At 46.6% G+C, this 25719-nt stretch overlaps 2 protein-coding genes across 6 annotated transcripts in view; one reads left to right on the top strand and one right to left on the bottom strand.

Moving 5' to 3' along the window:
• Positions 1 to 5647: 5647 nt before the first annotated feature.
• Positions 5648 to 9619, bottom strand: Rpl6 (ribosomal protein L6). Of its 2 annotated transcripts, none has more exons than XM_090320128.1 (7): positions 9516 to 9619; positions 8587 to 8826; positions 8403 to 8501; positions 7552 to 7695; positions 7297 to 7345; positions 6168 to 6352; positions 5648 to 5849 (listed from the first exon to the last, which is right to left on the bottom strand). In XM_090320128.1, exons 2-7 carry the CDS (start codon positions 8824 to 8826, stop codon positions 5697 to 5699), a joined length of 870 nt encoding a protein of 289 aa, XP_090176254.1. In that variant the 5' UTR covers positions 9516 to 9619; the 3' UTR covers positions 5648 to 5696. The 2 variants fall into 2 exon arrangements, with proteins under 2 accessions (XP_090176254.1, XP_090176253.1); XM_090320127.1 differs by lacking the exon at positions 9516 to 9619 and adding an exon at positions 9070 to 9203.
• Positions 9620 to 12727: 3108 nt separating this feature from the next.
• Ptpn11 (protein tyrosine phosphatase non-receptor type 11) overlaps positions 12728 to 25719 on the top strand; it is a 38448-nt gene continuing 25456 nt past the window's right edge. For 2 of the 4 annotated variants that reach the window (XM_090320124.1, XM_090320125.1), the window contains exons 1-2: positions 12729 to 13001; positions 24444 to 24566. In XM_090320124.1, coding sequence (XP_090176250.1) covers positions 12988 to 13001; positions 24444 to 24566 — 137 coding nt within the window. In that variant the 5' untranslated portion in view covers positions 12729 to 12987. Of the gene's footprint in view, positions 13002 to 24443; positions 24567 to 25719 lie in introns of all 4 variants that reach the window. The other 2 variants (XM_090320123.1, XM_090320126.1) reach the window with 2 other exon arrangements.

Consider the following 25719-nt stretch of genomic DNA (forward strand, 5'->3'; position numbering starts at 1 on the left):
TCCTGGCTCTGCTCGCTCCGGCCCCTTCTCGCTCTGGCCCCGCTCGCTCCGGCCTCGCTGGCTCTGGCTCGGCTCGCTCCCGCTCGCTCGGGCCCCGCTCGCTCGGGCCACCACTCGGTTGGGCTCTGTTCACTTCAGCTCAGCTCGCTTCTTTCGCTCTCTGTCGCCGTCGCAGTCTCGTCTCTGCCACTTCCGGCTTGGTTGTGTATGTGGGATACCGAGGAATCGAACCCGGGTCTTTGTGCATGCTAGGCAAGCACTTTAACCGCTAGGCCAAACTCCCGGGCCCTTTTCTTTCTTTCTTTTTCTTTTTTTTTTTTGCCAGTCCTGGGCTTGAGCTCAGGGCCTGAGCACTGTCCTTGGACTTTCTCAAGGTTAGAGCTCTACCACTTGAGCCTCAGCACCACTTCCGGCTTTTTTCTATGTATGTGGTACCGAGGAATTGAACCCGGGTCTTCATGCATGCTAGGCAAGCACTTTAACCACTAGGCCAAACTCCCGGCCCCTCTTTCTTTTTTTTTTCTTTCTTTTTTTTTCTTTTTGAGACAAGATCTTAATATTAGTCAATCTGGTCTTGAACTTGTGATTCTCCTGCCTCTACATCTCAAGAGTTGGGATTACAGGTATCAAGCTTGGCTTCTTCTGAACTTAAATGTTTATTTTCAAGATCAGGAAATGATCTAGAAATGATTGTCTTTCTCTCCAATTAAGGAAAATGGCACAGATCTGGAGCTTAAACGTCTTAGATCGCATAATGAATAGTTATTCAATATTTTAGCAACAGTAATTAGTCATAGGATTACAGGAGTACTATGGTACCTTGATGAGGCAGCTAATGATTTAATATATATAGCACCCTCTCTGGAAGTAAGATCACTTAGTGGGAATTTTTAGAAGAGGTCAGCAAGACAAAGGAAGTGTCTGATCAAAAGAATTTCATACTGGCAGCCTATAAGCAGAGAATCCAGATTTAGAAGAGACAAAACACATACACAGGCTCATGCGCACACGCACACACACACACACACACACACACACACACACACACACACACAGACATGCATGAAACAGCCCATCATAAGCAGGAAGTTTTATGGCTGTGACTTTTTTGTCTTTAGAATTGTCCTTTCTCCTCTCACATTTGAGAATAGAGGCACACGATGGGAGCATGATCAAGGAGAACATGGACTGGGTAGCCCAAATTCAGAATAAGAAGAAGCATGGGGGCCAGCAGGAAGCTCTGGGTAGAAGGAACCTCAGTCACCCCTGGGAGGTGTCTCCCCGGGAGGGAGTGTGCTTGTTGATGGAGAACATCTCCCAACACCCCTGCTGACGTGATAGGCACTGGCCCTGGCTCAAAGGGGCCCTTTGGGACTTTGTGATATCACTCTCTTCTATTGACTGCTCTGTGCCAGCTGATGCTTGAAATGAGTCTGTAATCCTTGGGCCTGAAAATATGCAAGTGCAGCCTAGAGATAAGCACGGCTGCATAACTGTCTTAGCATTTCAAGATAGTTCTAGCTGGGGCAGCCATGTTCATGCTTAAGGCCTTTCAAAACACCAAGGAGAAAATACATAACACCAAGCCATGTCACACACACACACACACACACACACACACACACACACACACACACACACACACACAGGGAGTCAAAACCTGTGGGAAGAGCTGGGCACGGTGGCTCATGCCTGTAATCCTAGGTACTCAGGAGGCTGAGATCTTAGTATAGAGGTTCAAACCCAGCCTGGGCACTAAAGGCCATGAGATTCTTGTTTTCAATTAACCACCAGAAAACCGGGAGTGGCACTATGGCTCCAGGGGTAGGGCAGTAACCTTGAGCTGAAGAGCTCAGATACAGTGCCCAGGCCCAGCATTCAAACTCCTTCCACTCCCCAAAGAAAAAGGACTGTGGGGGCCGGGAGTTTGGCCTAGTGGTTAAAGTGCTTGCCTAGCATGCATGAAGACCCGGGTTCGATTCCTCGGTACCCCACATACATAGCAAAAAGCCAGAAGTGGTGCTGAGGCTCAAGTGGTAGAGCTCTAGCCTTGAGAAAGTCCAAGGACAGTGCTCAAGCCCTGAGCTCAAGCCCAGGACTGGCAAAAAAAAAAAAAAAAAAGAAAAAGGACTGTTGGAGGGCCGAGAGTTGACCTGGTGGTAGAGGGCTTGCCTAGCATGCACAAAGACCTGGATTCCATTCCTTGGTATCTATCACATACATAGAAAAAAGCCAGAAATGATGCTGTGGCTCAAGGACAGGGCCCAGACTCTGAGTTCAAGCCCCAGGATTGGCAAAGAAAAAATCAAAACCTGTGAGGAAGACTATTTACATACAACTAATCACAATCTCTAAGAGGAAAGGCACACACTCTTCCTGGAAGTCTTTCTAAAGGACCTGGGGGACCATGTTTGTTATAGCATTTAGAGGAAGATTGTTGGACTCCTCAGTGGGTCTCTGAAGCAGCAGGTAAGTCAGAAGAGAGCTATTTAAAAACAAGGAAGGAGGAGCTCTGCTGAAATAGCAGAATGGAGGAACTGGCCTCCACCCAGATGACCCACCCTAAGATGAGGCAGCATTAAATGTAGCTCTCTTCTTCCTTTGAGAAATAGCCATGGAGATCTGGACCATGCTGTGTGCTTCAGCGCCCCTTGGTGGGTATCAGAGGCATTGCTGCATCAGAATTTTTTTCGTTATTATTCGCTTGGAAATTATGTTCCAATTTTAGTATATGTGCTGCTGAAGTGAGCACTGGCTTGGAAATTTCATCCATTCACCACGATGCCAAACTTAAATCAGCCAGGCCTGTTATCCTAACTCTTCAGGAAGCTGAGGTCAGAGGATCAAAGTTAGACATTAACCAAAGCAGAAAAATCTACCTCAATTTAAGGGCATCTTGCTAGGCACAGGTAGCTCATGTCTATAATCTCAGGAGACTGAGATCTGGGAATGAAAGCACAACGTCAGCCCTGGTAGCAAAGTCTGTGAGAGTTTTATCTCTAATTAATCACGAAAAAGCCAGAAGTCAGTTGTAGCTCAAATAGTGGAGTGCTAGCCTTGAGTTCAAAAACTCAGGGAGAGGTTCTAAGTTCAATTTTCAGGACTGGCACTAAAAAAAAAAGGTTGATGAGATTTCGCACACAATTGTCCATGTTACTAGTATATTATTATGTTATTTTTTGTGGGTCATGGGGCTTGAACTCTGGGCCTCGGTGCTGTCCCTGAGCTCTTCAGCTCAATGCTACCACCTTACCCCTTGAGTCACAGCCCCCTTTTCCATTTTCTAGTGATTAATTGGAGATAAGAGCCCCACATTAGTGCCTGGGCTGGCTTTGAACTGTGATCCTTAGATCTCAGCCTCCTAAGTAGCTAGGATTACTTTTTTTGCCAGTCCTGAGGTTTGAACTCAGATCCTGGGCACTGTCCATATGCCTCTCTGTGCTCAAGGCTAGTGTTCTACCACTTGAGCCACAACACCACTTCTGGCTTTTTTTGTTTGTGGTACTGAAGAATCAAACACAGGGTTTCACGTGTGCTAGGTAAGCATTTTACTACTAAGGCACATTCCCAGCCCTCATATTAATTTAAAAAATTATATCTATATGTATAGATATATACATATATGTGGTACTGAAGAATTGAACCCAGGGCCTTATGCATGCTAGGCAAGTACTCTACCCTCAAGCCTCATTCCCAGCCATATTACCTTGTAATGTTATTTTTCCTCCCAGGCTTTTTTTTTTTTATATACTAACCTAGACTCCATGGGCTGGGAATGTGGGTTAGTGGAAGAGTGCTTGCCTAGCATGAATGAAATTTAATTCCTCAGTGCCTCATAAACAGAAAAAGCCGGAAGTGGTGCTATGGCTTAAGTGATAATGTGCTAGCCTTGAGCATACAAAGCTCAGGGATGCTGCCCAAATCCTGAGTTCAAGACCCAGGACTGGCAAAACAACAAAATCAACCAAACTATAGATTCCATGCTGATCGATTGCCCTATATCACAAATGTGGTAATCAAGTTACTTCCTAACTTTTCAGTTAACACAGCAAAGTTCTGGTAGCTTTTTGTATCCTATCATATCCTTTTCTGGAGTTTAGCTGCAGCTTTCTGGTAGGCTGGGAATACTTATTCTCAATTCTCCATCTTCTCCATGTATTAAAATTAAACATCCATGCCTGTTGCATGTATGTGCACACATGTGTGAGCGTACAGGAACTAAAGGTGTTTTGAATTCATGACTTTTTATTTTATTTTTGTAGGGGTGAGGCAGAGCTGAGGACTGAACTCAGGGCCTTGCACTTGCTTTGTTCTTCAGCTCTTCCTCTGAGCTGAATCCTCAATCCCTCAAGGAGTCTCCTTTAACATTTTTGCTCAAGACTACATCCTACCACTCAACGCATTTCCATTTCCAGCTGTTTTTTTTTTTTTTTTTTAACCAGTCCTGGGCCTTGAACTCAGGGCTTGGGCATTGTCCTTGGGCTCTTGGGCTTTCTCTAGAGCTCCACCACTTGAGCCACAGCACCATTTCTGGCTTTTTTCTATGTATGTGGTACCAGGGAATTGAACCCGGGTCTTTGTGCATGCTAGGCAAGCACTCTACCACTACACCAAACTCCCGGTCCCTCCAGCTTTTTATCTGGATTAAGAAAAATGTCTTTTCCTGTGCTGATTTTTTGTGTGTGTCTGAATTCAGGGTTTGGACACTGTCCTTGAACTTTTGTTCTTATTAGTAGGAGATAAAGTCTCATGGACATGCCTGCCTGAGCTGGCTTTGAACCATGATCCCTGAGAAAATACTATGAAAGGTGTGAGCCACTGGGACCATGCTCTTTGCTTTTGCTGCTCCTGGGCTTGAACTTAGCACCTGGGTTCTGTCCTGGAGGTTTTATGAGGCAATGTCTTTTATGTGACACTGAAGAATGGAACCCAGGGCTTCACGGACACTAGAGACACTACAGTATGCCACATTGCCAGCCCAGCTATGCTTTTTGGTGGTCGTGGGCCTGGGCACTGTATCCAGTCCTTTAGCCCAAGGATAGTGATCTCAGCCTCCAGAGTACAGGTAGGAGGCAGCAGTGCTTAGCCCACCCCCACTGATCTCTATATTACCACTGTAATCAGAGAAGACTGAGACTACAGTGTACTTGCAGAGTAAACACACTAGTGATGCTTTAAAAGCTGGACCCTAACCCCGTCCGTGTCTGCCATCTTTTGAAAAGGGGAAAATAGCCTGGCAGGCTTTCTATGGCTGAGGGAGGGCACCAGGCCTGTTGGCACGGTCTTGGTGTGCACTGATACTCTTGTTGCAGCTGGCATAGACTTCTGTTGAGTCTTCATGGGTCTAAGACCTGGATTGGAACTTAGTACCAGTCACTTTAACTCAAAGGATATACCACAGGCCACCACACCCAGCTATCACTGCACTGCAGACAGGGTTGACAACTTTTCTGCCCAGGCTAATGTTCAAACCATGACCCTCCCCAATCAGCCTCAAGTAGCTAGGATCACAGCTATAAGCCACTTGAATCGGTAGAAATAAGCTGGCACAGAACACAACATACAGCCTAGACTGGCTTGAACTCAATCTTTTGAACATTTCAACAACTCCATTTCTAAGCAAAACCAAAAAGAAAGCCAAAGAACATAAAGGACACAAACAAATGTATAAATGATTTAATTAGGCTTTTGTTGGTTTAGAAGACTATTTTGTGAGGATAAATTCCGTTTGTGAGAGCAAAAAGAGATCTCATGTAGCCTTGGAGCTGAGGAACAGCTTTGATTTTGGGTAGAATTTGTGAGTCCACAGCTTTCTGATCGACCTTGCGCTGCTCTGTAACCTCGTATTTCTAAATAAAGAGAAAAAAATAAAACAATTAGCACAGAAAACGTTACATGATTGGTCAGAATGTATCACAGAAAATACTAAGCAGTTAAGGCAGCCTTGTCAACTCTTACACTGGAGCTGTGAAATACCATTAAAAAAAAAAGTAGTGGCTTGTTTATTCTAAATCACATCAGTGATGCAAGTAAGGCCGGGCCTTCCTAAAGATTCCCCTAAAACTATGTAATTCAAAGTGTAAGCTCTCACAAAAACTAAAGGACACCGTCCCCATTACAGAGCGGGACCCGTGCCACTTCAAGGGGCAGATGACAGGACAACACACCTCTTTTTCAGTGTCAAAGATCTCGCCCTCCTGGTGTCTGGGCTTCCGCAGCTTCTTCTTCTTAAAGTACTCATCAGTGAGGTGCTTGGGGATTTTCACCCCGCTGATATCAATTTTTGTGGAGGTGGCAATAACAAATTTCTGATGTGTTCTACGTAGAGGAACACGATTGAGGGACAGAGGTCCTGAAAGAAAATGTAGTGAGGTTAAGAAAAATGTTTCACATTAGCTAAATAGGCAAAGCCTGATGTGGAGAAACCCCAATATCCCAATGTCCAGGGGTCTTTCCCTCTCTAATCCTGCCAAGTAACCAGGCTTGCCAAAACCAGAGACTCCTAATTAACGTCCAGTTACAACCCCTCCCCCACCTCACAGGAACAATTCAATTCACTTCTTTTTTTTTTTTTTTTTGCCAGTCCTGGCCTTGAGCTCAGGGCCTGAGCACTGTCCTTGGACTTTCTCAAGGCTAGAGCTCTACCACTTGAGCCTCAGCACCACTTCTGGCTTTTTTCTATGTATGTGGTACCGAGGACTCGAACCCGGGTCTTCGTGCATGCTAGGCAAGCACTTTAACCACTAGGCCAAACTCCCGGCCCCTCAATTCACTTCTTATCAGTTCTCAAACTCCATCCTGATGCTAGTGGCAGTGCAATTCAAATTTACACAGGATTATTTCCCGAAGGCCAGCAGGCAACAATTCCATACTAAGTACTAAGCTTATGTGACATGTCACAAAAAACCCAGTATCTGCCCACATTTGACCCACAGATCCACACAGTAATCATATCTCACAGCCTGAGCTACAGAAAACTCATGCAGGTGAACCCAATGCGTACATATACCACAAGATGTTGAAAGTTTAACTTCAGAGCACATTGAAAACCACAGGGTTGGGAACTGGTGCTTCACACCTGTAACCCAATTACTCAGGAGGCTGAGATCTAAGGATCTAGGTTTGAATCCAGCCCAGGCAGAAAAGCCTGTGAGTCTCCCATCTACCAAAACAATCTGGAAGTCGAGCTGTGGCTCAAGTAGTAGTGCAGTTAAGTAGCCTTGAGCAAGAAAGCATAGGGGCAGCAACCTAGGCCCACATATGTGCTCATACACACTCACACTTGGATTTTCTTACCAGTCACAAGTAGTAAGCCACTGCCCAGCTGCTTCAAGAAAACCACTCTCTGAAAGCCAAACAAGACATAGTTTTCTGCAATTATAAAGTGAGTTCTGAATCACATCCCAGCCATCAAAATCTGACAAAGGAAATGTCCACACATACACAGCTCAGGTCAGGGAGTAGCCACAATAAGCTCCTAAACTAAATGGAACTCATGTCCTGCAAGTGGGCGTGGTGCCATTTGCAGCAGCAGTTATAGTTCATGCTCACCTTGCCTCTGTGGCGTCCAGTGAGGATGATGAGGACGGTCCCTGGAGTGATGCTGGCCCGGAGCCTCCGCACATGCTGGCTGAAGGGCTTCTTGCCATGGCTCAGCAGCTTCCGAGGCACATCTTCCGTGGGGTAGTATCTAGGCTGGAGAGCACCCACAAATCCAATTCGTTTAAGTACATGGGACCCTTGGTCACAGTCTCCAACTGGTGTCAAACTGTACTGCTCTATCCTTTTTTGGGGGACTGTCCTGAGGCCATCTCAAGGCTGGGATTTCCAGCAGCACTTCCAGACTTTGCTGTGTATGTAGTATTAAGAAATTGAACCCAGAGTTTAATGCATGCTAGATAAGCCCTTTACCACTAGGTCGCACTCCTTACCCCCCCCTTTCCTTTCTCCAGTAGATTTTTAAATTTAGAAAAGATCTTTACTGCTTCTGCATTTTCCATGTGCAAAGCTACTCAGGAAGCTGAGATTTGAGGCTCATGGTTCAAAGCAGGCAGGAAAGTCCATGAGACTTACCACCAAACAAGTACACATTAAATGAACAAAAGGCCAGAAGTAGAGCTGTGATGCAAGTGATAGCACCCAACCCATATACATAATTGTTTAGAAAAAGACATCCAAGAGATTACAAAGAAGCAAACCATGCCTGTGCCGTACTCCTACTCTATGCAAAGGAAACTGAATCTTTCAAAACTGACTTTAGAATTGTTAACCCACTTATTGGAAACCAACAAAACACTATCTCCCCAATCCTGTGACAGTGCTGCAAACTGAATCCAGGCAAGCTCTCTGTCACTGGGTGTACCTAGTGTACTCAGTGGTCTAATGACCATATTAAGTCTCACCATTTTCCGAAGCTTAACCACCCGGGTACCACCGTTCTTGTCACCACCAACGGGTTTTGTGACAGTCGCAAGAACCTTTTCCTTCTTTTTCTTTTCAACCTACAAGGACAAATGCATCAGAAATGTCAAAAGCAGACAATTAAGATTCAGATGTCAAAGGCCAGCGTTCTTTTTCCTCCCTTACCTTGGACTTTGCAGCTGAATATTTCCTCTTGTACATGGCTTTTCTGGAATACATAGCAGACCGGGAGTATCTGCCAATTCCTCGGACCAGTACCGGGTTTCGGCTGCAGTGGGGGACTGCTTTCTTGGTCTTTTTAGCTTTGGCGGTAGCCTTCTTCTTCACCTTGCCATCGGCACCAGCTTTTTTGGCTATGGGTTTCTTCACCTTAGTGTTCGGCTTCTTAGCCTTTTCCCCCGCCATCTATGGACATTAAGAAAAAAAAAAATCTCATCAATCATCCCACAACAAAGCCAATTGGAAAGATTCTCCAAGTATCCCCTGCCCCTCAACTAAGAAATAGCCCTTCTTTCCAAATTCTAGGCTTAAACCTCATGAGGCTAACACGCGACCGTCTCCTGAAAGTTGAGGATTCTGCTACTTTGCAGTCTGAAGTCCCCACACCATTACTGTCCCTGTTTTGGGGATGAGAAGTCTTTAACACACCGGGCCCAACATAAAAGCACGGACTCGGCGGGGCGGCTTCCGGGGGAAGAGTAGGGAGACGTTAAGGAGGTTTTTGGCTGCGGTCGTAGGCTCCAACGTGGCTGAGGCCAGATCGGCGGCAGGCTCGGGAGACTCCGCCGGGACTCTAGAGGCGCGCGCGTGGTCGCGAGGCCGCTCTCGTCACTCCTCCTCGCTACGGCACCCCGTAGGGGCCTCGTCTCCCCAGGTCCAAGCGACAACCGGCTGGGGCCTGGTCCGCTCCCCACCTACCCTCCTCCGCTGCCCGCCAACCCGACAGAAAGAAAGAAAACGTCCGGGGAGGCCTCTAAGTCGAGTCTGGGCATGTTCGACCGTTGTAGGTGTCAAATTAGTGTCCTCCGGTCTCGGATGGGGAAGGATTGAGGGGTCCTGAAATCGAGTCTTGCAGAGGCGGCAGCCATTCTTACCTTGCAAGACGGGAAAGAGAACTAGGTCCCCGGCTTCCGGTCTATAAGTGATGACGGGAGGTGTCTAGTTGAACTTCCTTCCTGGATGGAGCATCATGGGAAATGTAGTTTTCCATTCAACACGTCGGTGGCTCTTGTCTTAATTCTAGTAACTCTGGAGGCTGAGATCCGATGACCAGAGTTCGAAGCCAGGCTGGGCTGGAAATAGAATTGTGGCTCAAGTGGTAAAGACTAAGCTTTGATTTAAAAAGCGAAGGGAGGAAGTGACGCTGTGGCTCAAGTGATAGAGTGCTAGCCTTGAGCCCGAGTTCAGAGACAATACCCAGAGTTCAAGCCCACAGCCTACAAAACCAACCAACCAACCAATCAACCAACAAACAAAAAAGCTGAGGGGCAGCGCTCAGACCCTGAGTTTAAACCCTAGTACTGGGGGGCGGGGGGGAATGAGCCTGTTCAAAGCTAGCCTGGGCTGCACTATAAAAATTTGGGTAAAAATAACTAGGGGGCCTAGAATGTGTCTTAGTGGTAGAGTGCTTGCCTACCATGAACAAAGCTCTGGGTTCAATTCCTTAGCTCCACACGAACAGTACTGGTACAAAAAAAAAAAAAAAAAAGAAAGAAAGAAAGAAAGAAAGAAAGAAAGAAAAAACAGGAAAAGGAGGGCCCTGAGTTTGGCCTAGTGGTAAAGTACTTGCCTTGCGTGCACAAAGACCGGGGCTTGATTTCTTAGTATCATATATATAGAAATACCAGAAATGGTGCTGTGGCTCAAGTGGTAGAGTACTGGCTTTGAGGAAAGCCCAAGAACAGTGCCCAGGCCCTGAGCTCAAGCCCCAGGACTGGCAAAAAAAAAAAAAAAAAAAAGAAAAGAAGAAGAAAAGAAAAGAAAGGATATTCACCAAATCATTATCAGGTGTTGGCATAGGAAGATCACACACACACACACACACACACACACACACACACACACAAGAGAAGGTGACATGAAAAGGAAATTGTATTGCTTTTGAAGTTGAGAAACACAGAATCAGTGTCTTTAAATGGATATCTGTTGAGGCTCTTATAAGCCAGAGGCTATTCTGTATGAAGATGAAGATGACTTTGTCTTAAAAAGGAGCTCTTTAAGAGAAGAGCCAGAAGACTTAGCCATCTGACACTGAAATGTGTTAGGTGCTGATAGAAGAACATCGGAAGGGGCCTCTGGTTTATTTTGAGAAAGTGGTGAGGGGAGTAGTACAGAAGAGTCCTGGCTACTTGAGTTAGAGCTGAATCTTGTGTGACCTTTAGTTTAAGTTTTTTTTTTTTTTTTGGGTCACTCCTGGGACTTGAACTCAGGCCTGGTCTCTTGAGCTTTTCTGCTTTTCCACTTGACCCATAGTGCCACTTCTGGCCTTTTCTGTTTATGTGGTACTGAGGAGTCAAACCCAAGGCATCATGCCTGCTAGGCAAGCACTCTATCACTAAGCCACATTCCCAGCTCTGACATTAAGTTTCATAGACAGAAAGGTTAAAAAAACCCCAGCATTCCAAAGAACTAAATTTTGGATCATAGGGATGTGAGAAACAGGAAAAAAATCTTTGAAAATTGCTAGATTATATGAGGGTGTTGTCAAGGGCCATGACTAGAAGAGGCTCATAAGTGAATGGAGGATTTGACACTACTTGGGAATGACAAGATTCGATTTGTACAGAATATAGTTTAGGAAAGTCTAGGGGGCAATGGGAGTCTGCATTTGAAGAGTTTATAGTTTACGTTGAGAAAGATAGCAAATGAGCTGGATGTTGTTGGCTCACATCTAAAATCCAAGGTACTCAGGAGGTTGAGTCCTGGAGGATCCTGGTTCCAAGCCAGCCACACAGAAAAGTCTGACAATAGCCAGGCACAGTGGCTCACATCTGTGATCCTAGCTACTTAGGAGGTTGAGATCTAAGGATTGTGGTTCAAAGCCAGCCTGGGCACTAAAGTCTGTGAGACTCTTATCTCCAATTAACCTCCCGAAAACTGGAAGTGGCTCAAGGGGGTATGGTGGTATCCTTAAGCTGAAGAGCTCAGGGACAGCGCCCAGGCCCAGAGTTCAAGCCCCATGACACCCCCCCCCCAAAAAAAAAGAAAGAAAAGAAAAAGTCTGATATTGCCAATTATTCAATAAATACGGGACTAGAGGTGTGACACATTAGTAGCACCAACGATGAGCACGGAAGCCCAGAGAAGCTAGGCACTGATGGTTATGTCCATAATCCTAGGTATTAAAGAAGCTGATATCCAAGGATCAGTTTGAAGCCAGCCTGGGCAGGAAAGTCTATGAAACACTCTCCAATTAATCACCAAAAAGCCAGAAGTGGAGCTGTGGCTCAAGTGGTAGTCTTGAGCAAACAAGTTAAGGTAGTGTGCTCAGGCGCCGAGTTCATGCAAATATGAATACACGTTTATCTACATACACATGTACATGTACGCCACATAAAGAAAAGACCACTCTGGTGTTTCACGCCTGTCATCAGCTACTCAGGAGGGCTGAGATCCAAAGGATGACGATTCAAGGCCAGCTTAGGCAAAAAGTTCATGAAGCAGCGCCTCCTCTAAACGCGAGGAGCTGGGTGCAAAGGCGCACACCCGTCAGCCCACCTCCTGCGGGGAGCACGCAGGAGGCCGCAGGTCTCCCCGCGGTAAAGTGAGGTCCAAAACAATCACCACGGCGCGGTCGAGAGGGGTGTCTCAAGCGGCGCGCGCGCGCGCGTGTGTGTGCAGGGGGGTTGGTTCACCGTTATCACCCATGACAGGGCCTCACGAGTCGAAAACAATCCACAGCCGTGTAGCTTAAAAAGAAAAACAAAACTAAAATTCACAGAGCATTTACGACCCAGGGCGGGCCCAGTCCTACAAGAATCCTGCGGATACAATGACTGCTTTAAGTTTCACTAGTGCTAAGGGAAGGGGGGGAGCCCGAGGCTCAGGCCCACGGAGCGGGCGGCGGGGCGACGACCGGGCGCAGGCCGCCACCCCGCAGCCGACGACGAACGGAGGAAGCCACTCGGGTGTGGGGGAAACTCCACAAACCTCCCGCCCAGTCGGCGGGACCGGGCCGGAGAACCCGGCGGCACCGGCCGTCCTGGGTCTCCGCCGACCGGAAGCCGGAAGTGGCGGCGGGTGTCGCGCGAGGTGACGTCACGGGGGCGCCTTCGCCGAGGGGCGGGGGCAGGAGGAGGAGGAGGAGAAGAAGAAGAAGGAGGAGGAGGAGGAGGAGGAGGAGGAGCGAGCCGGGCTTGGGGGGCGGCTGCACAGAGTCCGGGATCCCCCAGGCCTGGAGGGGGGTCTGCGCGCGGCCCGCCGGCTCTGCACCCCCCCACCTCCTCCTCAACGCCGCCCCCCGTCCGGTCCCGAGCCAGCCTCCTTTCGGGCCATCCCGATGTGACGGGGCCCAGCGGAGCCTGAGCGAGGAGCGGGCCCGCCGCGGAGCCGGAGGGCGGGAGGAACATGACATCGCGGAGGTGAGGAGCCCGAGGGGGCCTCGCGGGGCCTCGGCCCGGCCCCGCCCGGAGGGGACGCCCGGCCAGCCTCCGGGCCCGGCCCGGGCGTGTGTGCGCGTGTGCGGCGGGGCCCGGGCCCCCCGCGCCCCCCGCCCGCGGGTCCCCATTCATTTCCTCCCCCCCTCCCCGGGTTCCGGCTCCCGCAGCCCCGGGGACGCCGGCCGGGGCGCCCCGGGGAGCGCGGACGCCGGCGGCCCGGCCCGGCGCCGCATTCCTGACCCATTGCCTCATGAGAATTGCCTCATGGAGATTCCGAAATAAACGCGCTCGCTGCGGGCGGGTCGCCGGCCGCCCCGGGCGCCCCCACGCCCCCGATCCTTTCGAGGCCCGCTCTGCGCGTCCTTTTCCTCCCCGCTCCTCACGTGCGAGAAATGGAAAAACTGACGGTCTCTGCCGCCACGACGAGGATTTCCTGCCGCCGCCGCCGTCCTCGCTTCGGGAGGAGGGAGGGAAGGGAGCTTGGCGCGGCCGCCTCCTGAGACAGGTAACGAACGACCGCGGAGACGAGGCTCCGAGCGAGCCCCGGGCGCGGGCTCACACCGCCCCTCACCCCCGCGCCCGCGGGCCGGGCTCCCACCGAGGGCTCCGGACGGGCAGCGCCCGCCCCCCGCCCCGCGCCGATTGTAACTCCTGCTGAGCGTTTGCAAGTGGTAACTCTGTCGCCGAGGACCCGGCGTGACCTCTGGTTTGATGCTGCTCGTCGGTGTCAACGCTCACATAAGATCCATTGTCTATTTTTTTTTTTTTTTGGTTTGTTGGGTTTTTTTGTTTTTGTTTTTAAGGTGTGTGTGTGGGGAGCCGGACTGTACTGGGGTTTGCATTCAGAGCTTCCTGCTTGGTATCCAGATGCTGCTACCACTTGAGCCCCCCCACCCCCCCTTTTTTTTTTTTTTTTTGCTGTGGTTGTTTTGAGATAAGGCCTCCAATTTACATTTCCTCTGTAGCTGGGATGACAAGCAGGCATCAAACCAGGCCCAACTTGATTGTGTTGAAATGCGCCGGTCTGTGAACTTTTGCGGCTGGGTTGGCCTGGAACCATCAACCTCCGGATCAACCTCTGAAGAGTCGGAATGTCAGGCACACATCACCTCGCCCCACTGTGTATTCTTTTCCACAATTGTCCAGTTGATAGTCACCGCCATAGATATCTGGAAAACAGTCTCAGACTGTTGGGTCCATGTGAATAAGACACTTCAGAATATTAGGAGTCGCAAAACATACCCGCATGTTATTTAGTCATGGATCTGGAACAACAACAACAAAAAGGGGGGGGGGTTGGAAAAGAAAATTGAGAAGTCTTAGGAAATGAGTGACTTGCACAGGTCTCTTGGCAAGTGCTCTGCAGATCCGGTAATATATAGCTCTTTTTCAACAGAACAGGGTATGGCCTCAAATGCTTGAATTCTTTAGGGAGCTTTTAAATAAAACAGTTGTCTATTCTTTAATCTGTCAAATAGTCATTGAGCCTTTTGTTCGTTGTGTCTGCTCTTCCAGACAAGTAAGGATCTGCTGTTTTCAACGACAAAAAGACAGACTGGGGGTGGGGAAAGGGGCTGAGTACTAATAGAGGAGGCATTGTCCAGTTTGTTAGTTTAGAAGCTAGAGGTGTGAGCATAGCCAGAGCAGCAAGTGGTGATGATGAAGATGAAGCTTGAAGCGGAGTAATTACTTTTGCTCTCCCATAGAAGGATATAGTTTACTCACCTGTTACAGAAAAGAAGTGTGGTGTGTGTCCACCAAAAAGCCAGGTTATGGAACATAACATGTAATGGGAGATTATGCATTTTTAGGTTGTACACTTTTATTCTTTTTTTCCTTCCTTCCTTCCTTCCTTCCTTCCTTCCTTCCTTCCTTCTTTCCTTCCTTCCTTCCTTCTTTCTTTCTTTCCTTCCTTCTTGGACTTTATAAACTTGGTCCCCTGAGTGCTGGGGTTACATGTAGTATTAGCTTCATGCCTGGCTTTTTAAAATTTATTTATTTATTTTGCCAGTCCTGGGGCTTGTACTCAGGGCCTGAGCACTGTCCTTGGACTTTCTCAAGGCTAGAGCTCTGCCACTTGAGTCACGGCACCACTTTTGGCTTTTTTCTATGTATGTGGTGCTGAGGAATTGAACCTGGGTCTTTGTGGATACTAAGTAAGCACTCTACCACTAGGCCAAACTCCTGTCCCCATGCCTGGCTTTTTTTTTGGGGGGGGGAAGTGAGGGGAGACCAGTTCTGGGGCTTGAACTCAGGGCCTGGACACTGTCTCTGAGCTTTTGCTCAAGGCTACTACTTGAACAGTGTCATTTCCAGCTTTTTCTGTTTATGTGATACTGAGGAATCAAACCAAGGGCTTCATGTATGGTAGGTAGGCAAGCACTCTACCACTAAGCCACAGTCCCAACCCCTAGCTTTTTTTTTTTTTAATGAGTTTATTGAGATACAAATGATGTGTAATAAATTGCAAATATTTGTACAGTTTGGTAAGTTTTGACATATGTGTGCAGTTGGGAAACCATTACCACTGAGATAATGAAATATTATCAAACTCATCCCTTGTGAGGTTTTCTGGTGTCTTTTATAATCTCTCCCTTTTCAGGCAGCTACTGTTCTGCTTTCTTGCACTATTCATTGGCTTGCATACTCTAGAATTTCACATACATAGAAGTAGACCTGTCCTCCCCCATTCCCTCAATAGCTTTTTTCCTTTTTTTTTTTTAAATGCCAGGACTGGGCTTGAACAGAGTGAGTTCCTGAGTGCTGTCCTTTAGCTTTTTCGCTGAAAGCTGACACTTGAGCCATAGCTTTTTGGTAGGTTAATTGGAAATAAGAGTCTCAAACTTCTTGTCCAGGCTGGCTTCAAACCATGATCCTCAGATCTCAGCTTCCTAAGCAGCGAGGGTTACAAACATGAGTCACTGGTGTCCAGCAGGGTCTAATTTAAGTTCAGCATATTTGTGCTGAGATCCATCCCTGGAGTGGGCTGGGGTGGAGAGGTGTCAGGCATAGTTCGCTCATTTCCAGGCAATGGAAGCTCTGGATGCTTGTGTGTTGGTGTTTGCGTGGATGTGTGATTTTATTTTTCTGTCAGTACCCTTAAGTGGAATAGTAACTGCTTTTTCAGAAACTTCCCCTGTCCCGGTTTCTAAGGTACCATTCTTCCCTGTAGTCTATGAGAATTTCCCAGAGTGTATACTTCCTTGTCAACACTTGGTTTAATCAGATTTCTTCGTTTTTCACCCATTCTAGTGAATTTGTTGTGGGATTCCATTGTAGTTTTATTTTGTATTTTCCTTAATCACTAATAGTGGTGATTATCTTTCCACATGTTTGTTTGCCACTTGTGTACTTTCTTAGATAATGTGTCCATTTAAATCTTTTGTCTGTATTCACTTAACTGTTTATCTTCTTACTGTTGAGATTTCAGAGTTCCATATGGATTCTTATAATTCTTTGTGTAATCTTCTCATAATCCCAAATATTTTCTCCTAGTCTGTCTTTTCATTTTTTCTTTAGCTGTACTTTATTGAGTAAAAGGTTTTAAAATTTAAGTAGTTGTACATCAGATCGAGTAGAGTGTAACTTGATCAGTCAACCTTCTTCTCACCCAGTTTTCCCTGTTCCATCCCTTCCCTCAAAGTATGTAGTTCAACTTTTACATAATGTGCATGGAATATAATGGCTGTATTTATCCACCCTTCCTCCCTTAATTTGTGAGTCCCCCCCAAAAATCATTGCACAGAAGTTTCAGTAGTTTTAAATTAAAAGTCTAGCTTGTCAATGTCTTCTTGTAGGATTCATGCTCTTGATAATATATTCAAGAAATCTTAGTTTAACCTAACGGTTCAATTTTTTTTTTTTTTTTGCTAGTCTTGGGGCTTGAACTCAGGGCCTGGGCACTGTCCTTGAGCTTCTTTTGCTGAGGGATAACACTCTACTACTTGAGCCACAGCACTAACCTTGGCTTTTTCAGTGTATGTGGGTACTGAGGAATCCAACTCAGGGCTTCATGCATGCTAGGCGAGCACTCTACCACTAAGCCACCTCCCCGCCCTTCTCAAATGTTTTCTTTTTGCATATTGCATGCATGTAAGGGTCTTTTTTTTGGAAACAGGTTCTTCTTAGTATTTTGAAAAATATTCTAAGTCACTATGTAGTTTAGGCAGTCCTGTAAGTTTTGTCTCCACCCCAGAATACTGAGGCACACCTGGCTGCCGTTAGTTTTGTTGAGGAGCTCAGGGAAGCGCTTTGGGGCTGTAATCTTGTGAGCAAGTCCTTATTTGACAAGATTTCTAGTGAATTTTGCTTATCGCAATAGTTCCTTTTGGCCTGTTTTTGTTCTTTTGGTACTGGGAGTTGAACTCTGGCTGTCAGGCTTGCTACACTGGCACTCTTCCTCTTAAGCGTACCTCTCACCCTTAAAGTATTTTTGGGATAGGACCTTGCATTTTTGTCTGAGTCACCCTGAGATCCTTCTATTTATGCTTCTTGCATAGCTGAGGTGACAGGTGCACCCCCCAACTTTTTTATTGGTTGAGATTAATGTGGCCTTGCTAATCTGCTAGCCTCCAGTTGCAGTCCTTCCCATCTGTGCCTCCTGAGTAACTGGGCTTATAGGAGAGAGCCCCTGGCACTTGGCTAAAAGATTCCCTTTGGCTTAGTGTCTGTACGCTTTCAGTTTTTGTAAGTATTCAGTAATTAGCACATGAGCATATTCAGTACAGGTTCTGAGATTGTTTCTGTGCCCTGCGCTGCTGGTGTTCACCTGAAAGAACTGCATGTGCTACCCATGCTTCCCTGTCATCCTGGGAAGACACGAGTGACAATTTGAGCCTCGAGGGCAGACGTGGAGCTTGTTCTCAGACTTCTGGCTTATGTATTGCAGCTCTAGTACATTTTGTCCCAGGCTTTCCCTGGTGGCCATGTTTGTTTATCTCCTGTGGGAGTAAATAAACTGGCCTTGCTGACAAGCTGACAAAATAAAAACTCTCTGCCTTTCCAGTGGAAAGTGGGTTTTCTTTATTAAGGCCAAGTTTTGTGCCAGTGTTGCTCAAGTACAGAAGCTGCTGCTAAGATTCCTTGCTCTTTTTGTGCCTGGCTAGTGGGGGCCCTGGGAAAGCTGAGCCAGCCAGAGGGAATTGTTACTAACAGGCCCTAAGGCCCCTTGTTAGGGAGCTACAGAACAATAAGGACACTGAGCACAGTCCTCTTCCCTTTGGGAAACACTGAAGGCACTTGTCACCTATGGCTGGTGCTTTTAAGGAAGAGCAGAGCACATATTTAGATTCTGCAGGCTGGGTTGGGGGGAGGGCTGGGCACAGCAGGGTTTGAGATCCCTGCCCTTAAGTGCAGCCCAGTTTATTTCTATGATCTTTTGGAGCTTCAGTGCTGGAATTCTTGGCACTGATGAAATATGAGAAGCTGTTTCCATGTGTGCAAGGAGCATTGAGTTTGAATGAAGACAGACTTTCTACCAGCACCTGTTGGGTTTGACAAGTTACTAACCAGGCTGAAACCTGAAATGTATTAATACATACGATGCAGATATTTACCTTGTACCGTTATATCTGTTGATGCTTATGTGTGCGCATGGCAACACTCAAACTATGTATGCATTCATCCATTCATTTATTTGTTTTGAGACAGAGTCTCACTGTAAGTATAACCTGGCTTAAACTCAATATCTTCCTGTCTCGTTCTCCCAGTACTGAGAATACACATGCAATGCTACACCTCATTGAAGACGAATTGTAAGATTGAGAACTCAGCACCAGGCCTTGTGCTAGGTACTGGTTGTGTGAGAGTGCCTAGGTAGGCAAATCTTGGAGAGTGTAAAGTGGAAAGGAACAGTGCAGGAGCTCTGCCTCTGAGGAAGGGACTGTTGTGGGATTTTCTTTTTCCTTTTTTGAGGCTAGAACCTAAGGCCTTGGTATGTAATGCAAACAGCACACCCTCTATCACTGAGCCACACACCCAGCCCTGTGCAGGGATTCTTAAGGCCTTCAGTGTGAAGTGCACCACGGGGAGAAGTGTGGGTTGTATTTTAAGATCAGGACAAAGCCGTAGAAGGATATGATCGGGGAGTGGCATGAGGGGATGGGAGCTGATGGATTTAGAAACATCTTGGTGCTGGGGCGGGGCTGCACGACGTAGGAAGGCTTAAGGATGAAAGAAGCTTTGGAGCAGGGCAGGAGAAGTTTATACAGAACCATTTTGGGAGGCAGTTTTCTTTATTAATCATAAAAGATGCTGTTCAATGAGAAACCACTAGAAGGCAATGATTTCTAAAGATATAACTGTCTGCAACCACCAAAAACCTGCTTCCATGACTTTTTTCTGTAGCTTCTTATTACAGTGTATGTCCCTAATGACTGCTCTTCATAATTTATCCCCCCCCCTTTTTTTTGTGTTAGTAATGGCACTTGCACTCAGGACTTAGGTATTGTCCCTTAGCTTTTTTGCTCAAGACTGGCACGCTGCTACTTGAGCCACAGCTCTACTTTTAGCTTTTTGGTGGTTAATTGAAGATAAGGGTCTTCATGGACTGTGCTTTTTAAATTTCATTTTTATTTTTTTGCCAATCCTGGGGCTTGACCTGAGCACTGTCAAGGCTCAGAGCTTTCTCAAGGCTGGAGCTCTACCACTTGAGCCACAGCAGTACTTCTGGCTTTTTTTCCCTATGTACATGGTACCGAAGAATTGAACCCGGGTCTTTGTGCACGCTAGGCAAGCACTCTACCACTAGGCCAAACTCCTGCCCCTCTGGCTGGCTTTGAACCGTAATCAGATCTCACTCATCCTCCTGAGTGATTATAGACATGAGCTACTTTGTTGTTGTTGTTGTTGTTTGAGCCTAGGACTGACACTTTTCCTCATTGGCTGGTGCTCTGTCAACGGAGCCACACCTCCATCTCCAAACCCCATTAGACACCAAACAAACAATGAACATGAATGGCTGTATAACTTAAATGACAGACACATCAAAAGATCTGTATGCATAAGGACAGTATCCCGTGTGGCATTCACCAGTAATAACAATAATGATAACAGTGGAAGCTAATGCTTATTAAGCCTTTAGTCTGTCTAGCCAGTGTCTAAATGCTGGTTACTAAGTTCCTCTCAAAATACCACTCATGTGCCTGCTTTAATAACAGGATAGATGTAATTATAAGTTGTAAATGAAATAATGCCGTTTATTTAAGAAAAGCATGAAGAGACCACCCCTGCCTTATCTCCTGCCACTGATTCTGCTGATGGGTGGAGGTGGTGCTCAGTAGGCCTCACTGAAGAGGCCTGGCTTCCCCGGCGTCTCCCACACCCAGGATGGAGACACAAGCCAGGGTGACTGCGCTGCCGATGGTAGACGGGCAGCTGAACTCGGAGTCCCACCTTACAAAAAAGTGGCAGAATATAATATAAAGTTTGAGTTCATTGTTGGTTTTCTTCTTTTGTTCTCTCTCTCTCTCTCTCTCTCTCTCTCTCTCTCTCTTTCTCTCTCTCTCTCTCTCTCTCTCTCTTTCTCTTTCTCTCTCTGTTTCTCTGTTTCTCCCCTTCCCTCCCTTTCTCTGACCAAACTAAATCACTCTTGGAGACCACACAGACCTGTCTTATTCTCCATGTTTCACTCAGAACAATTAGGAAGATGATCTAGCAGCTTATACTTTTTTTGTGCTGTGATACCTGGATTTAGTTAGCATTTGTAAAATATAACTTACGTTAGTAAATGAAAATGCTATTATTTCTCTGAAATGTGTGATTACTGGCTTTTCTGAAGGGAAGTAAAATCTAGAACATGTGCTATACACATACACATCTCTATGTCCATGCATTTGATGTATGTACATATATAAATATACATTTGTGTATGCATATATATGTGTGTGTGTGTGTGTGTGTGTGTGTTATTGTTAAATACACTTGACAGGCATTAAAGTTTAAAAGTTGTGTGCTGTGGTCCTGTTGGATGCTGACCCTCGCAGATGTGTTTGTGGCTTTGGTATGATGAACTTCCCAGGTTTGTCAGAATGAGAAGAAAGCTCCATTGCTGTCCATGGCATCTGCCTCACACTGTGGGTCAGCGGCAGCTGGTTGTTGTGTAGGAAGAACCCGGGCACTGCTATCTTCAGATTTCACTGGCTATGGCGAGGACCAGCGCTCTCCTTCACCTGTGTGGGGCACATGGGACAGACCTGGGAGACATGCCGTCAGGGTACTGGCATGGGCGGGGCGGCGGGGAAGAGGAGGAGGAAGCCCTTCTCCCCACTGGTGATAACTTAAATTTGGCATTTCCCATGGTGGGGTTTGGGGACAGGCTTTGGGCCTATGATACACAGAGGCCTTAGATACTCACTGTCCTAGTTCTTGTTAAAATCCTGCAGTAGCACACAGAGGGAGAAACTTTCCTCCTCCTCTCTCTAAATCCAGCAAGAAGGGAGTGAGCCATTTTACGTCATCAAGCAAAGCGCTGCTGGGGCTGGGCACAGTGGCTCATGGCTGTAATCCCAGCACTCAGAAAGCTGCTGGCATCAATTGGAGAGAAGGTGGCCTCTTTACAATGGAGTGCTTGTGTGGAAGTCGCTACCTGTGGTTTAGCTATAGGTGGATGCTTGAGGGTGTGGGAGAGGCAGAGGTGGTTGCCTGGCTCCTCTCCCTTCTCTTCCAGCTTGGGTATTCATTAAGAAGCTGCTGGGTCAGCCCTGGCTGGGGGCTCGGTACTTACTGGGGAGGAAATAGCTATGTCCTCTGTCCTCGTGGGGCTTGCCTGTCTAGCCTTCAACCTGGCACAGTGGGAGTCTGTGATTGGGCATGGCTGCACATGGCCGAGTCGGTATGGGTCAGGGAGAAGGTGGGATGGGGCTGTAAGCCCTAAAGAGCAGGCAAGTGCAATGGCTGCAAGGGCCCAATTTGAGGAAATCTCACAGGTTACAAGGGTGTGAGAATCATCCTTCAAGGCCCAGTCAGAATCTAGGATTTTATAGTATTTTCCTCTGGCCATAAGCAAAATTCCTAATTATAAACCTCTAAGGACTAGCTTGGGCTAAGTGTTTTACATGTACTAATTTACTTCCATCATACCACAGTGATATAGATTGTTGGTTTCTAAGCATGGCAGGAAACCCAGAGCCCTAATGGAAATTTTGATAAATTTAACCACACCAAGATTACCTTCTATGGAAGAAAAAAACAACCCAACAACAACAACAAAAAAAAAAACCAAACCCACAGTAAAAATGGGAGGAAAAAGCTAAGACAGATATTTGCCATGCTTATAACAAAGAATGGATGTTGGTTATGTCAAAAGTTCCTACAAACTAATAAAGAAAAAAGCAAAAGGAAATGAGCATTGCTGCACTGACAACTCAGAAAGGAAAAATAAGTAGTTGGAGAACATGAAAGATGTCATTCTTACAAAGAAGTGCAACCTGAGATGCTACCATTTTCCATTAACCAGATAGTCATAGATGATGAAATTTGATAATGTATGCAGTGTTGGCAAAAGCAAGGGCGAATGGGACTTTACCTGCTGTTTGTCTTTTCTTTTGAGGGCAGTTTGGCAATATTTGTCAAAATGAAAAGTTAGGGGCTGCAAGGGCTAGATCAGTGATTGAATGCTCACCTACTTTAGCCAAACCTGGGTTTTTTCCCCAGCACCTCTTTTTCTCCCTAACAAAGAATGTTTTAAAGTTGGGTGTGAGGGCACAAGCCTGTAGTTCTTGGGGGGTATGAAGCAGGAGAATCACCTAAGATCAAGAGTTCAAGACCAACCCTAGGTGTTTAACCTAACAAGACCCTAACTCAAAAATAAGATATTGCTAGATGGTGGTTGCTCACATCTATAATCCTAGCTACTCAGAAGGCTGAGATCTGAGTATCCTAGTTCAAACCCAGATTGGTCAGAAAAGTCTGTTTTGATCTCCAATTAACCACTTAGAAGACAGAAGTAGAGCTGTGACACAAATGGAAGAGCATAAGTCCCTGAGTTCAAGCCCTAGTACTGGCACAAAATAAGAACCAAACAATAAAAAACAACTCCACAAAAGAAAACTCAGAAATGACATCTGTAGTTGTCTAGGAGCAGATCGTCAGTAGATGGTGGGGACCCAGGCTGGGTACTGTGTTCTAAGTGTAAGTGCTGAGCCTGGAGCTTTTGGTTTACTGAAGGCTAATGAGGGGGTAGGCCTTGAGAGAGCACTACACCAGGGAGTTCTGTACTTGCTGTAGGAGGAGACAAAATCTTTCCCTTCAGTAACCCAGTAATTATAGGCTTAATGATACTTCTGAAATACTACAAGATATCCATCACTATAATTTAAAAATAATTAGAAACCTATTAGAAACAGGAACAGGGTGTTTACTAGGTTAAATCACCCAAGTAGCTGACTATGAAAAGGGACAAGAAACACGAAAAAGTTGAAAACACAAGTGATAGCTATGAGACTAAACCTAAGCTGTCAGTAACAATGGAATTTCCCACACACCTTTTTTTTTGGTTAGTTATGGGGTTTGAACTCTGGGTGCTGTCCCTGAGCTCTTCAGCTCAAGGCTGGTGCTCTACTACTTTGAGCCACAGCACCACTTCTGGTTTTCTGGTGGTTAATTGAAGATAAGAGTCTTATGGACTTTTGTGCCCAGGCTGCCTTTGAACCAAGATCCTCCGATCTTGGCCCCCTGAGTAGCCTGGCTTTTTTTTTTTTTTTTTTTTGCGGGAGTAGGGGAGTAGTGGAGGGTGGGGTGGGCAGTCCTGGGGCTTGAACTCAGGGCACAGGCACTGTCCTTGGGCTTTCTCAAGGCTAGGAAGATTAAGATTCAAAGCTAGCCTGGGCAGGAAAATCTGTGAGACTCTTCTTCAGTAAACTGCTCAGAAAAAGCTGGAAGTGGTGCTGCTACTCAGGTGGGACAGCACTAGCTTTGAGCAGAAGAAGCTCAGGGACAGAGACCAGCCCAAAGCTCAAGCCCCAGGATTAGCAAAGAAAGAAAGAAAGTTAGAAAGGAAGAAAGGAAGGAAGGAAGGAAGGAAGGAAGAAAGGAAGGAAAAAAGAAATTGGAAAAGAAAGAATGACAACGGATAAACAACAAACATGGGTGACAGGATTTAGGTGTTACCAACACGATCAGGCTAAGTAGGATTCAAAATAAAGTGTTATTGGGCTGGCAGGATGGCTCAAGTGAGAAATCACCTGCTTAGTGAGCTTAAGGCCCCCAGTTCAATCCTAAGGACCACAAGGGGCGGGAAAGGAGGAAATAAAAAATATTAAATAATGTCTTACTTGCTCAAGTGGTAGAACACTTAACTAGCAAGGCTGAAACCTGAGTACAGTAGTTTAACCAAAAGAAAAGAAAAATGCTATACTCAGGGTAGCTCAGCCATGATGTATAGAAGGCAAAATTGTTTTCTCTCTCATTGCTTTTCTCTTTTTCCAGATGGTTTCACCCAAACATTACTGGTGTAGAGGCAGAAAATCTACTGTTGACCAGAGGAGTTGATGGCAGCTTTTTGGCAAGGCCCAGTAAAAGTAACCCTGGAGACTTCACGCTTTCTGTTAGGTAAGTAAGGAAGGAAGCATTGGGAATTCGGGCCACCCTTGGCCAGCTATGGCCTGCCACACTACTGAGGCGCCTTGAGGGACACTGACTGGCCTGATCCAGGCTTCCTGTGCCCTCTGCAGTGAGAGCCCTGGAAACTTGGTTGAACAGGTGCCATGATACACATGTTCAGTCTGAGCCATGGCAGAAGACCCAGAAGGCAGAGCACACTGGGCCCGGAGCCCTCCTGGGCCAGGTCCTGGCTCCATGCTTCTTGACCACGGCTCCTTCACCTTTCCTCTCCCTGCTGTACATTTCTTCCTGGGAAGCAGTATCTTTAAGGGTTTCTGCAGATCACTCCTTTGTCAAGAAATGGAAAGTCAGTGAGGAAGCTGTGGTCCCTTTGTTCCCTCTGCCCAGAGGCTGGCATAGGTCCTTCTGAGCATGCTTGCTTTTCCTTTCTTCCTTTTTTTTTTGTTGGTTGTGGGACTTGAACTCTGGACCTAGTCATACCCCTTGAGCCACAGTGCCACTTCTGGTTTTCTACTGGTTGCTTGGAGATAAGAGTCTCATGGATTGTAGTGCCCTGGGCTGGCTTTGAACTATGATCCTCAGATTTCAGCCTCCTGAATAGCTAGGATTACAGGTGTGAGCCACCGACCCCAGCTTTAAGCATGTTTTCATGCTTACCGTGTTGGGCGTGGACAAACTGCACCACTTCAGTGATGACTCACATGCTTTCACACCTTGACTTCCATGCCATGTATGGCTGTGTAATGGTCAGCTGGAGGCCACATACAAGTTTACTCACTCTCCCACTCTTGAACACTGGAGTGTTTTCAGTTCATCTAAAAACTTTTATTGGGCTGGAAGTATGGCTTCGTGGTAGAGTGCTTGCCTAGCATGCCCTGGGTTCAATTCCTCAGTATCACATGCACAGAAAAAGCCAGAGGTGGTTCTGTGGCCCAAGTGGCAAAGTACTAGCCTTGAGCAAAAAGATTATTTACTTATTTATTTGTTCTGGGGATTTAACTCAGAGCCTCCTGCTTGCTAGCAAGCTCTACCATTTGAGCAACCCACAAACCCAGTTTGTTTCACTTTTTTTTCCTGATACTGGGGTTGAATTCTGGGCCGTGTGCTGTCTCTGAGCTTTTTTGCTCAAAGGTAGTGCTTT

Source organism: Megascapheus bottae, chromosome 28 (assembly GCF_031878675.1).
Source record: "Megascapheus bottae isolate mThoBot1 chromosome 28, mThoBot2.hap1, whole genome shotgun sequence".
Classification (NCBI taxonomy): Eukaryota; Metazoa; Chordata; class Mammalia; order Rodentia; family Geomyidae; genus Megascapheus; species Megascapheus bottae.